Source organism: Hirundo rustica, chromosome 14 (genome assembly GCF_015227805.2).
Source record: "Hirundo rustica isolate bHirRus1 chromosome 14, bHirRus1.pri.v3, whole genome shotgun sequence".
NCBI classification, from domain to species: Eukaryota; Metazoa; Chordata; class Aves; order Passeriformes; family Hirundinidae; genus Hirundo; species Hirundo rustica.
Window position 1 is genome coordinate 4,858,942 of NC_053463.1, and position 14,805 is coordinate 4,873,746.

General features: G+C 44.2%; 1 protein-coding gene across 10 annotated transcripts in view; it reads right to left on the reverse strand.

Annotated features, from left to right (window-relative positions):
- Positions 1 to 14,805, reverse strand: part of SGCD (sarcoglycan delta) — a 497,197-nt gene that overhangs the window by 114,033 nt on the left and 368,359 nt on the right. For 8 of the 10 annotated variants that reach the window (XM_058422456.1, XM_040078046.2, XM_058422457.1 and 5 more), the window contains one exon: positions 14,550 to 14,735. In XM_058422456.1, the coding sequence (XP_058278439.1) occupies positions 14,550 to 14,735 (186 nt within the window). The remainder of the gene's footprint in view (positions 1 to 14,549; positions 14,736 to 14,805) is intronic. The other 2 variants (XM_058422461.1, XM_040078050.2) reach the window with 1 other exon arrangement.

Below are 14,805 nucleotides of genomic sequence, written 5' to 3' on the forward strand. Positions count from 1 at the left end.
TAAAGCTGACAATGCTGAAGGGGTTTCTACAACATAACTGCACATCCTTTCAGACAAACATGTGGCACTGCTCACTGGCCAGCAGCACAGGACTGGACAGGAGTCCGAACCTTTGTGATTACCAGACAGGTTTGGCACCTTCATTGCTGCAAAGCCACACAAACCCAAGTTACTGCACGAGCCAGCACAGGACTGGTGCCTCACAAGTGACCAGCTGCTCCTTTGGGAAAACACCTCTGACATCATCAAATGTTTACTTCTCCAAATGTCACAACCAAAGAAAAATAAACTTTCTCTTTGCAATGTCAAAAGCGCGATATAAAAACCACAAGGGCCGGCCAGAGCTGCTGTTCCTCCCTGCTCCAGAATGTTCTTCTGCTTCCTTTTCCACAAACTTGCCTGCAAATATTCCCACAAAATTACCCACCTGTAGAGACAACATCCTGATTTCTCTGCCTGAAGGTCACTCAAGTGAATCTGTGTCCCTCACTTGAGGTGCTCAGTTTGGCTAACCTTAAAGCAAAGTGCCCTTTAAGTGCATATCACTTTAGCCCTAAACACCTAATCATTAACAATTTAAAGCCAAAAGGAATTTAAGTGAGTTAGACATCCTGTAATAGGCCTTTTGACTAGGGCCATTAGGAACATTTTGGTTCAGTTCAGCCATAATTTATCATCCTGAATGGAATTTACCTGGAAGGCAAGCAGTGCTCTTGGAGCTATACTCCTAAAAAATAATAAAGAAAAAAGAAAAAATCCATTCAGGTTTTATGATTTCCTAAATACCTTAAGGTTATGAATACCAGAGAGCTTCCAGCTAGGCATTTACTGTGTCTGTAATAGCCAAAACCTATCCAAAATCTCCTGAGGCTAAATACTCAGGAGAGAGAGAGAGAGAAAAAAAAGTAATCATTTTATATTCCAGCGCCTGGTAGGAGAAACCTGCTGAAAGAAGGTTAAAGCAGTGGAGAGTGGTTTACCTCACCAGTTAATTATCACAGCTTGGGCAGCTCCTCACCCAACAGGCAGCTTTGCTGATCAGGAAAGGCACAAAAGCAGCAGAGCTACCCTGGAACCTGTGCAGAGCATCCCCCGACACCAGAGCACTCCTGGATGGCGACGGTAAATTAAGGAAAGGGCACAGCTTAGCTATTAAACAGCAACAGGGCCATAAAATAAGACATTTCAGCAACTATATGTGATTTTTAGGCTGGTGTCAACTTACAGTGATGCTCCAGTTATTCTGTGGAATAGAAAGTCTGACAGCCTCTATAAACATGGCTCATTTTTATATGGGAAACGTATAAAAATGCTGATGCATTATACTGTTGTATATAAACATGAAAAATAGCAAAGGTAAGCCAGAAAAGGTTTAAGTCCTTCAGAATTTAATAGAAAAAATATCCAACCATCTTTCTGAGTGATTACAGAAAATTATATCCCTATCAAAGGACGGTGAAAGATAACAGAAAGCTGCTGGGATGGACATGTTCTCTGCTTAATTTGGTACATTTTGAATGTCAATTCTACCAAACTGTAGTCACTCCATTACTCTTAAGTTTTAAAGATTTTTTTTTTCCCCTATATAGACAAGTATGGAAAGGATATGAAATACCTGAAATATTTCTCTAAATACCAGAATATAAAAATACCATATTCTCACCTTACACTGCTAACACTGACATGTACTGCTTTTCCCTCCTACCCACAATTAAAAAATATGCAAGGCACCAGATTTCTTTAACACAAGGCATGGAGCATCCTCTCACTTCAGCTGCAGAATTCTGGGTACAGCTGGGCTGGCAGGCTTCAGCACAGCAAAAAGATTGCATTGAACAGAGAGGTCCATTCCTCTGATTATACCAAGATGTTAAATGTCTGACTTGGCATGGCTCTGAATGACTTTTAGTGGAACTAAGGTCAAGAAAGATAGGAACTTATTAAAAATAAATACATCAGAGGAAGGGAATATGCACACTCTGAGACTGCCACTGACTGCAGGTTTAAAAAAATATCAAATTCGCTCATTAAAACCTAATGGAGACTCCTGTGATTGGACCCCTCATCCACAGAATAAAAATGGAGGGGCAGAAAAACAGTGTTTGAGTGTGACCCCCCAGTAATGAAGACAACATCACATCCATCAAGGCCATCTGTCCCTCATCCCAAGGCACAGACACGACAACTGGCTGCTGCCACGTGCCTGCAGGAAGCGCAGGAAGCTGCTCTGCTTCCACTTCTATCTTTTGAAAGGATTTTCACAGGGAGCTGGCAGCTTTGGTAAGCAATTAGTGTATATTACTAAGACACTTTGCAGGGTTTCTAGAAGCCAGAAGGAGCCACGCTGGGAGATCTGCTTTCTGCCCTAAATATAGCAGCGTAAGAAATGAAACGCGAGTGCCAGATTTCAGTGGGATTTCCCAGGGTGAAATGCAGTGCACACACGGCTCATTAGAGACCTTTAAAACAGAAACAAGAGCTGCAGATTGCACCAGTGTATTCCCTTCCCAGTGCTGCTGCTGCAAACATTTTGGATGGATGGTGGTCATTTCCCCACCATGGATCTCATCATCTCTCAGTGAGCACTTGAGCCAGCGCCTCCAACATGAGCATCAGGGAGAACTGTGACTGAGCAGAGAGTCCAGCCATTTTACTGCACATTTCTTACTGGATGGATTCATTTCAAGAACAGGAAAACATGCAGAGAAGAAAAGGAAAGAGAAATGAGCACAACTGATTAGTTTACTCTCCTTTACAGGGATGTAATTGTCCACTGTTTCCAGGTTCTTATGCCATGCTTCCAAAACTGGAAGCCCGTTACTGCAAGACTTCAGAGCATGGATCTGTTTTGTTTTTGTTTTGTTTTTTTTTTTTTTTTTTATAGCTATTCCTGTCTGCAGAGCTCTCTTGGGTCCTTGTATGTGTTCTGTGCTGCATAAATCCTCACAGGATCTATGTATTTCTTTTAAACTGGCAAACTTTGCAGGTGAGTGAAACCCATTTAACACGTCACCCTGCAGATTATTACCAACCCAAAGCAATAGTCTCCTCTGTTGCCTATGGGGGGGGAAAATAACTCCAAAAAACCTCCAAACCAGGACAGACTCTTCTTTGCAACTGCCCAGATACTGTCCATATTTCAAAGTTTAAATCCCTTTTAAATGTCCTTTGTAGTCACCCTCTGGAGCTCTATGCTGCCAGTCTGTTCTTCCCTCACTTGTAACTGCAACCCCAAATTAATGCCACCCATTTACATCCCTGTAAGAGGAGAATTGAGTCATGCAACAACTGACTGGCCACTCCATGTCTGTTCAGCACAATTTACAGGCAAAACTGGAATTAACTACCGTCCTGACCCCACCTACAGCACAGATTTCTGCCCTCAAGTTGAAAGCCCTTCCCTTGTGCACACTGCTCCTGTAGGGAAATCTCTCAGTGCCATTTTGGCGACTGCAAATTTGTTCTGAGCTGCCCTGGCTGGCAGCTGGGAGGATGGAAAGTGGCCACAGTGGTGCTCCTGTGGGAAGAGAGCTGAGGGCGCCCCAGCTCCTGACATGGCAAGAACAACAGGGTCTTCACCGCCCTCAGCCTTCCCGTACGGAGAATTTTTATTTTAGCCCTGAATATGTAAAAGCTCCTCATTCTCAGCTCAATATAAAAAGGACTGACAAGGCAAACTGTTCTGCACAAAAGCCTCCTAATCGAAAGAAGGTGTAATGGCAGTAAACGTAGCTCCACAGGGAAGAAGAGAGGAATTACACACATCAGCTTTCTAACATCCAGCCTGCTTCCTGGCCAATGCACAAGGCTGAATCCTTTATAATACTAACAATGACAAACATCTTTGGTCAATGGGAAACTTCAAATAAAGATGAAATTTGCCTTTCAATCTCTACCTGCTGGTGAACTGAATTGCTCCCCCTTCTAGACAAAGCAGTTTGCTGTAAATCCACCCAGAATTTCCACAACTCAGCCATCAGCTGCTCAGGCTGAATTTCCTCCCCTTCACAAGGCTCAAGGCTTTGCTGCAAGCTTTCCATCAGTCTCTGCTGGTGATATCTCCCTGTACATAAGTGTTTGATTCAGAAGTGGTTTGGTGCATAAATACGTAACTAGCAGGAGTTCCCTTTCTACTACACAGAGAAAATTAAGACCATAAAAGGCATTTGATTTCCTCGTTTCTAGAAGAAAATTCTCTAATGTCTTGTTTTGAAAGATTAATATTTGTTGTCAGAAACAATACCACCCTATGAAATAATGTGAATCAAAATCAGCACCTACACACTTCTATATGACTTGCACCTACACGAAATACAAGTACTTCAGGACTCTGCATAAAGAATTAAAACATTTTTTTTTCTTATTCTTAAAAGGAAGAGGTGCACTTTTCCAAGTATGCACTTTTCCAAGTATGTATGCTTGCTAAGAAGTTAACAGAGGCAGGTCACAAAGGTTTTCATGTGTTTATCTGCAGCTGCAACTTCAAAAAAAAAAAGACAAACAATGATGCACCCATTTCTGACAATTCACCCGTAGCCATCTCAGAGTCACTCTCAAAGATTTCAGTCCATCTAGAGATTTTATGTGTTTCAGCGTAAATTAAAGAGAACCTTAGGGACAATAACAAGCAGAAATCAGATGCACATTCCTGCTGACTTGTGTGATACCAGGCATTAATGAACAAGGTGAGAACACAGGAAAGCACAACACTTTCATGTTTCTCAACTTTGGTGTCTTCAGTGAAAAGAATAAACAGCAGAAAATGGCCATGTCTGCTTCTACAACATACAAACTTCTATTTATGCCATGCCTGTTTCCAGATCCACAACACAAGGAAGGATTTAACAGCACCAAAGGATCCAAGCAGAGATGTCACTGCCAGAACCTGCACAGAAATGCTGATAGCTGTAATTGGGCAGAATTTGTGTAATGGAAGTGCTCCTTGAGTGGAGGTGGTGTCTTTCTCATGAGGTGACATGCTCCTGTCCCCAGACATGGGACCCTCACAGCCCCCAATACCACTGACCTGGGCACTGCAGCCCCTAGGCAGAGCAGGGCTGGTTCCAAACGCCTCTGCCAGGGATGGGTGCTTTATAAAATGCCACCCCTGCTCTAGGAACACACTCTGTGTGCCAGGATGGCCAGGGAATGGAGCTGGCCTGAGAAGGATACACTTTTTGCAGCATCAGAAGGTGGAGACGCAGGGAAACGTCCAAGATGTTCCCAACCCCAAAAGCTTTCCTGCTGATCAGCTCTGTGCACCTCCAGCTGAGTAAACCCCTCTCCCGTGTTTCACAGGACACACTGAGCCAAAAAGGCTTAGCCAACAATAAGCAAAATACCACTGGAAGCCAAAGAAACCTGTACAAAACCAGAAACCACCAGGAGCACTTAGGCAAAAGTTGTGCACCTGCACCCCTGCATCTGTGCCTGTGAGCACTGCAGCTCAGGAATATGGGCTGTACCTCGGATTTCTCACAAGCACGCCACAAACCAGCCTTTGAGTAATGAAACTTTAATTTTAGCTGGTTAACCCACACTAAAGAATCATTTGTGAGGACTCTCAGTCACACTAATTGCACAAGGATAAAATAATTTTCAGGGACCCTATGTGTGGGAGTGAACTTCTCAGGTTTGAGGGGTTTTTTTTCCTTCCATTTCTCGTGGTGGGACGGAAACTCAAAACGCTTCAATTAGAAGTAATTACTGGAGATGTAGAGGCTTCTCTGAGGTTAAGCTGCCCTTCATTTTCCCAAGAGAAGCCTTTAATTAAATGCAAATAATCACAAATTTCATATAGCAAATTGCCGTAATTTCTCTGTTACTTACTGGATCTCATTTAAAAAGGGAAGAGGTGGGCAGCAGCAGCACTGGGTGGACGCAAAGTAATGAGAACTCAAGAGGTTAAGGCTGAATTACCTGAGTGAATCTATTCCTCTTCTCGAAGTCTGGCTGCAAACCTCATCATTTCAGTGCTAACAGGCTGTTCTTCATGCAAGTGCACCGGAGTGTAGTCCCTCAGAAACAGGCCTAAATACAAATAATTACCTCAGTCCATCTTGCCGGTGGCCATGGCAGCGGAGGCAGGACAGGTAAAGGGGAAGATGCAATTGAAGTGGAAATGGCCAGAACTAAAACTCAAGTTATGATGAATTCGAGTGATATATTCAAGCCCATCTCCACTGCAGAGCTCTGGAAGAACAGGCACAGGAAATGGCAGCACGTATTTTAAGTGCATCCATCAAATGAGGCATGGGAGTGGAGAGGAGCTAATACAGGGATAATATTCTCCCTGCCCTGCAGGAGGGAAGAGACAGACTCTGCATGACACAGGGCTGTAGTTCTGGCCTCAAACCCCTCAGTCATCACAGCACAAGACACTTGCAGAAGGCAAATAAAGTAAATGCCCAACTGTGGGAAGAACAGGGCACTTCTCTTTTATTTTTTGTTTTGCTAAACATGAGCTCATCCCACTGAACAGGCAGGACCCGGCTTCACCCAAAGCACAGGAAGATTTCTGCTCCTCAGTATTTCACACTTTCCTCAGCCATTTAAGGTTCTAAGAGAAAGCCACCTCCCTTCCCTTTCCATGGATTATGCTCCAACAGCAGGGGCTCAGAACGCCAAGAAACACTTTTTGAAAAGCTGATGGCTTTGCAGTTGCAGGATAAGAGGAAGGAGGCATGGAGGCTGCTCCAAGCAGCACCTCAGCCTGAAGGCAACCATGCAGAACAGGTGCTTCAGAGGAATTGTGGTTTTGTTCCAGCAGTGGCTGCTGGGTTTTGAAAGCCTGGAAGGCCACTGCTCTCTGCTGTGCAGAGAGTTCAGGAGGGATGTTGGGAAGCTTAGAAAGAGAAAAAAAAAAGAGCTCAAGGAAGAAGAGAAGCAGCAGTAGCAAACTGACTCTATGGCTCAGCATGGCACGTCATTTCTGTGTGTATTCCCAAATTAAATCATTTCTCCTCCTGCACTGTGAGAATATGGGGAAGGATCAGGTTGTAAGCTATTCAGAGAACTAACCGATTATCGACATTTTAGCAGCGAGCTTGTTTTTGTTCTTCCACACATTTATAATATACCTTTTACATGTTCTCTAAGACACAAATCTCTCTCTGCTTCAGAACTGCTAGCCTGAAGATCTTTTGTTGGCACTGAGATGAATGCTAATATGAAATATCTTATTTCTTCAGATGAAAGAGAAGCTGAGAACAATCTCCTCTGCAGGGAGGTGGCAGGAGGGAGGATCTGGGATCAAGAGTTTATGACTCACCTCCTGCACAGCCCACCCGAGCCTTCCTTGCTGTTCCATCTCACACTGAGCAGCTCCTCCTGGGCTGTTAACCCTTCCCATGTGCTCCCCCCATCACAGCAGGGACCCCCACAGCAGGGCACCAGCAGAAATGCCTGGAAATGAAGGGTTATTCCAGAAACCAAGTGATCAACCTCCCATTGCAACCCGCCCAAATCCCTGCCACTCTCCTCCCCTCCCCTCCCCATCCATTTGTTTCCCTCTGTTCTTGGAGACATCAAACAAAGCCATGATGTATTTTTAATGCAATCAGGTATTTTCCTGCTGTGAATATGCACAAGACCAGTTATTGACTCTCAGCATGGCCCATACAGCAAGTCTGGCAGATGATGGCTTGCCTGCACACGTGCACTGAACTGCAGGGTATCGCTCAGTTTCCTCCCAATCAGAAGTACTAAGGGATGTGTCCCAGAGTATCTGGATGTCAGGGCTAAATTCCCTGGTGTCCAGTAGGAAAACAGCACCAATAAAAACGTTTCTCTGCTGTGGGGACATTTATAACATCTTTGACTCCTGGCAAGTAGTAAGTACAGAATTTATGCAGCAGCTTCTTTCACAATAGAGACACCAATAAATAAGACTTCTTTGTTCTGCCTCTGAAAAATGCAGTAACTAAATATGTTTGAGATATTTGTTTCTCCTGTATGCACAGTTCTGTTCAGATGACTTGAGTATGAGCAGTGGCTCGGAAACATCTGAGAACTGAGAGCTGGAATCCTGTCCATCACGACGGAAGCACAGGCACACAAACCTCAGTTCCTTGTGAAACCCAACACAAAATATTTGAGGGGAAAGGGCCATCTACTATCTTAATACTCTGTATATCACAGACTGCCTTGAGCAATTGTCAAAGAAAAAACCCAAAGAGTTACCTAGGTGATTGCAGTGCAGCACATGCAGTGTGGCACGAGTAGGAGACTTACTATTTCACTGCTCCTTTTGCTCCGACAGCATGATCTGTCAGCATATCCAATGCCATGGCAGGCCTCTAAAAACTCAATGGTTCAGCAGAGAGCAGAGACAGAGAGGTAAAAATATGGGTCCCTTTCATCACTTTTCAGTAACAAGGATGAAGAAAGCCTTATGTGCTTGTACTGGCTGAGAAAATGTGGTTATTAGGATAATAAAAGTGAAATATTATGAGAGACTGCTGTTTCAAAGGTGTAACACTAGAAGAAACTGGTGCACTTTAACTCAACAAGTCACCACTACCAAATCATTGAAGCCCTGGAGGATGCAGCAATGAAGGGGTCAAACTTTCAATAGCTTCACACAATATCCTATTTAAACTGACTATATTATTCTAAACTCCAAATGAGTGAAGGCAAAAAGTACTATATGTATCTTTAAAAAAGGTAAGTAACCCCAGTTGCTTTTCATGCAGAAACAGAAACCCTCCAGGAATGAAATTCGGATCTCTAAAAAAGAGTAAAAGTATAGCTCATTTTATCCTCAACCTAAAGGAAAGAAATTAGAAGTTGCTATAAAGAAAACTGCAAATAAAAAGCATTCTGGGGAAGAGCTTGATCCACTGATGTCAGTGCCAAGATTCCTGCTAAATTCCAGCCAGGAAGGATTTCACCCACAGGACCTTCTTCACTTAATAGTACAATCACTCACAGCACTGCTGGTGTTGTCAGGCCACCACAAGATTAACATCTTTATATCAGAAGATGCAGTCCATGAGAATGAGGAAAGGAGGGAAATGCACAAAGCTCTTGGGTCGTGCAGGCAGTCTCAGAACAATTACTTGTTCTGCAGAAAGAGCAACATGAATTAGGATGGGAAAGCACACAATTCTGTAATGCCTGCGTGTGCAAGGGGGAGAGGGAGAGAAGAAGAACTTCACTCTTTCCTTAATAAGGATGTAGTAATATTAATTCTAACTCCAGCCAATTTTAGCTGACTGATTACAGCTGCACCACAAAGCAGAAGCTGAAAAGCTGATCAGAGTTCCTTCCCATGCTGGCCTTACCATTGCACCTAAAGGAGACCCCAGAGAAATCACGAAAAGGGAACATAAACAGCACAGTTATTTTCTTCTGGGCCAATCTCTGATTTAAAAAAAAAAAAAAAAAAAAATAGAACAAAATCTATTCCTTTAAATCATTAATAGAAGAATCCTGCCAGCTAGGGCAATGAGCTTTCCTAACTCTAATCCATCTTTACTGCTGTGTTATTACCCCACGGTTTTCCTGTAATTGAAATGTGGCAGGTAGTTTACACACAAGAGGGAGTAATTGTATTGGAAATAACTGTCCATAACCAAATTTTAAAAGCTCATTTTTCCTAGCAACTTTTAATAAAGAAAGCAAGATAATAATGATATTTAGCATTTGTGCCATCCACAGCAGCATTTTATCTCTCTAAATTGCCAACATTTCATTCAAAGTTGATAAACCAGACCCCTTCAGGTATGAATGCAGCCTGAGGCAAAAAAAAGGGGAAAAAATGAACAATTGAAGTAATTTGTTCCTGTTCAATTAAAATAATAAAATATGGCTGAACTTCATGCTAAAGGGTGCAAACCTCGTGGGGTTATGGGAGGAGAACCCAGAGGTGGCACGTGCTGTGGTCAGGGACGCCCCAGCTGAGCCTGACTGGGCCAGGAGGGGAAGATGTCCCTCTCTGTACCCCACAGAGGGTGGAGGGAGGGGGGTCAGTGCCCATTCCCACACTGCATCCCCTTGGAGGTGCACACACAGATGGCACAAGCAGCCAGCACAGGTCTGGAAGCAGCACACGCAGTCACGGAATTACTGAGGTCAGAAAAGACCTCTAAGATCATTGAGGCCAACCCAGCACTGCCAAGTCCACCCTAAACCCCGTGCCTACGTACCACAGCTGCACATCTGTAACTATCTGCAGGGATGGTGCTCTCCCAGCCTGGAGGAACAGGTTAAGTTTGGCTTATGGAAGCACCCCTGAATTCCAAGTTGCAGAATATTTTTTTTACAAAACTAATCTGAAGCCTTTACTTTGGATGATTCTCGGAAGACAGGTCTCCAGGAATTTCAAGCTCTGCAGACTGATTGTGGGAAAATATTATTATTTTCTCTTTATTAGAGTTTAAAGTCTAGTACAACCTGCCAGGATGTAAGACTACATATGCAAACAGCTCCTGCCCCCCAAAAATACAATCCATAACAAGCAAAAAGGAGCTGTGGATAGAAACACCAGGGAAGAGCAAATGAAAAGTAAAAGGCCCTAAATAGTTTGATGGGCAGAGAAGTAGGTGGGTGTTTGACATTTAAAGGAAGCCACAACAGGACACAGTTCTCATCTCCCCTGTTTAAAGCTCTGCCTGCTGCCTAACAGACTCTAAAGGGGTACTAATGGATAGTGCTTCAGACTCCTAACACCATTTAAAACACCAGGCATTGTGTGCTACCCCTGTGGGAACAGGTCAATGCACTGTCATTGCCCATTATCAGAGCTCTCTAGCTTCGGACTGCTTAAAATAAGGATATTGGTTTGCTGTGTTTATGTAAGCACATCTTTTCCTGTAATATTCAGAAACTAATACAACAGGAAGCTTTTTGAAAAACGTTTTAAGCTCGCTGGTAATAGGTGAAATAGAGACCCCCAGCACATCACTGGCGTGCAGCATAAAATCTGCATGTGCTAATATGCACAGTCATGGGCAATGCTGCTGCTGAAGAGCTGCATCACTGCGTGGTGATGGAGGTGAACCAGAAAGAGGAAGGTTGTTAAGAGCTCTCATTCCATTTATAATTAAGTTTAGACCTAGGAGCCCATGCAGGGGCTGTGCCCACCTCAGCCAAGCTCTGTGCAGCTGGAGGTTTAGCCTGCCACAGCTGGAGGTTGGGCACACCACAGCTGCAGCTTTCCCCAGCTGCAGGCTGAGCCCTGTGCCACGCTGATGCAGCCGTGGGACCTGCAGACTGAGTGCTCCAGTCACACACACAGCCCACAGGCATTAACATCACTTCCCCAAGCCCAGTACGTGCAAACCACAGACTCACTGCCAGGCTTGTCCAAGATCTGAGCGAAGCAGGGAACCCTGTATCCATACATCATCAGAAAGTTGAGAGCTGGATGGTGGTTTCTACCTCAATTAGGTTAGGCCACCTTCAGGGCATATTTGGGTTTCAACCAAATTGGTGGCTTTGGTCCAGATTCATTCTATGGTTTGGCTTAAAAATCCAAGCATGGTTCAGAGGCAGCAGCCTGGCCAGAGCTTCCTGCAGCCCCAGAGCAGCTCAGCCCTGATGTAAATGAGCACAGCAAATGGACCTGGCTGTGGGAGCCAGCTGTGGGACAGGCAGATGACATTTGAGGTCCCCTCTAGGCCTGTTTTTCACACAGCCTGTGCTGGATAAAGGCATTTAAAACAAATCAATATCAAGCAGTACATGGGAAATGAATGATTGTGCCAGAGGACAGAGCAGACAGTGACCAGCTGTCCCCACACAGGTGTGACACTGCTGTGACAGCCCTGTGTAAGAGGCAATAGCCACACATACACTTGTTTAAGCCTTGAACACTAAAATAAAAGCAAAACCTAGAATAAATTAGCCATGCTGGTTTGTTAAAAGCCTGATTGGAAGCTTATGGCTAGATTTCATGGGAGTTGTCCCCTGGAGCACCAGCCAGGAGGGCTGGCAGAGGGCAGAGGAAGGAGGTCAGGGCTACACAAGGAAGTGGAGTGCATGGATACTGCTACAGCAAGCATGAGGAGGTGGTTTTTCCTCCTGAGATTGTCTTGCCTCATCTCCTTCCCCCTTCTCCACTCTCCACTATCAGCATTTAAAACACCCCTGAATTTTCTTGAGCAGGTTTGCTGCGCTCATTAAAACACTGTGAGCACTTATTGACTATAATGAGCATCATTAAATTCTGGTAAGTGCCAGGACTGTTCTGTGGAGTTGAACAGACTCAGGTTCTGGAAGGAGAGCTCAGGGGTGGGAAGATGCTAGAAATACTACATTTTCCAGAAGAACAGAAACACAAACCTTCCCCTCCTTTCTGCTCTGCAAACACTGGGGTAACTCAGACCCGTTAAGTAGCAGCAATTGCTTACTGACTACTCAGATCACTCCTCTGCACCAGAAGGACTCAGCTCCTCTTATCAGAACAGGAACAAATTAAAGATTTTTCCATCTTTGCATCTGCTCATTTGATAATTTCCTACATTTGTTACTTAGAGATAAAAGTCTGCCTCTGAAAACTCACTTAGCCAAGTGGTTTTCTCAGCCTCAGGGAATGGTGCAGGAGGGATTGCAGAGCAGGATCCAAAGCAGCTGGCGAGGCTGCAGGAGCAGCAGGAGATCAGGAGATGAATGGGTGCATACTGGGGCAGGACTCACACTTCACATGCCCAGTTCTTGTATTTATTTCCAACTGACTGTGCCAGAAACACTCACCCTGACTAGTGTGGCCATGCCTACAACCATAAAGCTGCTCCCACTGCAGGACTCAGTAGCACCACCTGTGTTTTTATCACCCAGTGCTGTTCATCATCCACTAGCATTAGTAGATATGAATTAACTAAGCCATACACAAATATATTTTACCCTGGAATATTCCCCAGTAATCTGAGGGCAAATAAGGAAACAGAATCAGACAAGAAACTGAAGATCCGTGCATGCTCCCAAAAGCCAGTCTGTGTCCTAGTGCTGCTGGAAATGGGAGGTTTCTGCACACATCCCTAGGAGATGGCACTTCAGCACCTGGCCTGCAAAATGCAGTGCATCTTGAGAGGGCAGTGATGGAGAACAGATGTTCACCTGACTTCCCAAGCAATCTGTAGAGAGCTGACTGACCTCCACCAATTAGCAAAAATGCATGGGACTGAAGTTATGTTACTAGAAAGAAATACAGCTGTGCTCCTGAAAAGTCATAATTTGAAATCTTTTCATTTTGTTCTCGGGTTGATACCCACACCACTGCCTGCATGATGAATGAACAACTCCTCCATCACCTCGGAAATACTTATTTCCCAACTCCATTAATCTACAGACCATACTTCAGCATGAAAAGGATATCAAAATGGCATCAATTTCACAAGATTAAATAACTGGCCTGGCTAAGCATTAATTGCTCCACTTTGGCCACTCTTTGCCCGCTCACAGGAGCTTTTTGTGGATTACTGCTTTATAATTGCTCGCTCCCTATGCACACATGCACTGCAACCTTCTGCACACCTTGACTGCAACCTGGTTAGAGAAAATGAATGCTGCACATTCCCCTGACACAGCATTTTATCTGCTGGGTACAGGAAGCCAGAGATTGTTTGTTCAACTTCTCATGGCCCATTAATGACATAATGCTGGCCACAGCTGTTTGGGACTGCACAAGACCAAAGCAGAGAAAGAAATGCCAAAAAGACTTCAAACATGCTGCCTGGCTGGGAAGGTCCTTGAAAGTTTTCTAGGGAAGCGTAGCTTTACAGCTCCCCCAGGAAGTAAAACCAGGATTAGAGCCTCAAGCTTGGTTTCTCCTGAAGACTCAAACAATCTTAAAATGAATAATCTCATCCAAACAAGGTGGCAAGGTACTTTGAAGAACAGGTGACTGATAAATTAATTTGCACTCTGCCTGGTCAAATTATCTAGAGAAAAACAAGGATGTGCCATATATAAATGCTCACAAGCCCTGGAAGTGGAAAGCTAACCCTGGCCAGGGAATCTGTGCAGCAAGGGAGAGCTGCTCCAGGACTGATGTGCACCAAGCACAGCAATTCAAGGATAAGGACATGCTCCACCTCAGTACCACAGCCAGGGAGATACCCTGTAAAATTTATTTTATTTCATGAAGCTTCCAGAACCACATCATTATGGAACAGCATGAATTTTCCCAAAGAAAAAAAGAAAATCAAGATTCTTGTCTTCTCGGTCATGGAGAAAAGCAGCAAAAGTCTAAGAGAAAGGCTCAAACCCATTCCACATCCAAGTTCAAAATAACCAATGTCATTAATTTTAATACACTTTATAATTGAAAATTGGGGTGGGTGGTGTATATTGCTTCCATAAATACATGTATATGCACACATACAGCAGATAAGAGGAGCATGATTTGCAGTGCTGAGCTGATTCCTCAGCTCGGCAATATCCAGCAGAAAGAGAGGATCACTGTGTAAATTTGTTCCTCTCTATGAAAGTACTGTCCATGGCAATGAAACACCCCATTATTGAAGCTGTATCTGAAGTCATGCTCAGAAGAAAGACCAGCACCCTCCCTCATCTTCCCCAGAACTTCCAGGGTAACCCCTACTTACAATTGTGAAGTTCATAACCTTCAGAATCCAGATGGTCATAGCAAGGTTCACCAGGATTAAAATCATTAGGAGCAGCACAAAGAAATAGAGGCACCTCTTCCTCCAGCCATAAATCCCCACTTTGTATACCTGGGGTCCTTCCGAGGTCTGCATGGTGCTCCGGTGCGGGTACTGTTCCTGAGGCATCTGAAATGATCACAAAGAGACAACCACGTGTATTCAGGGGCAGGAGAAAGCCAGTGACAAAAGCTGCTTC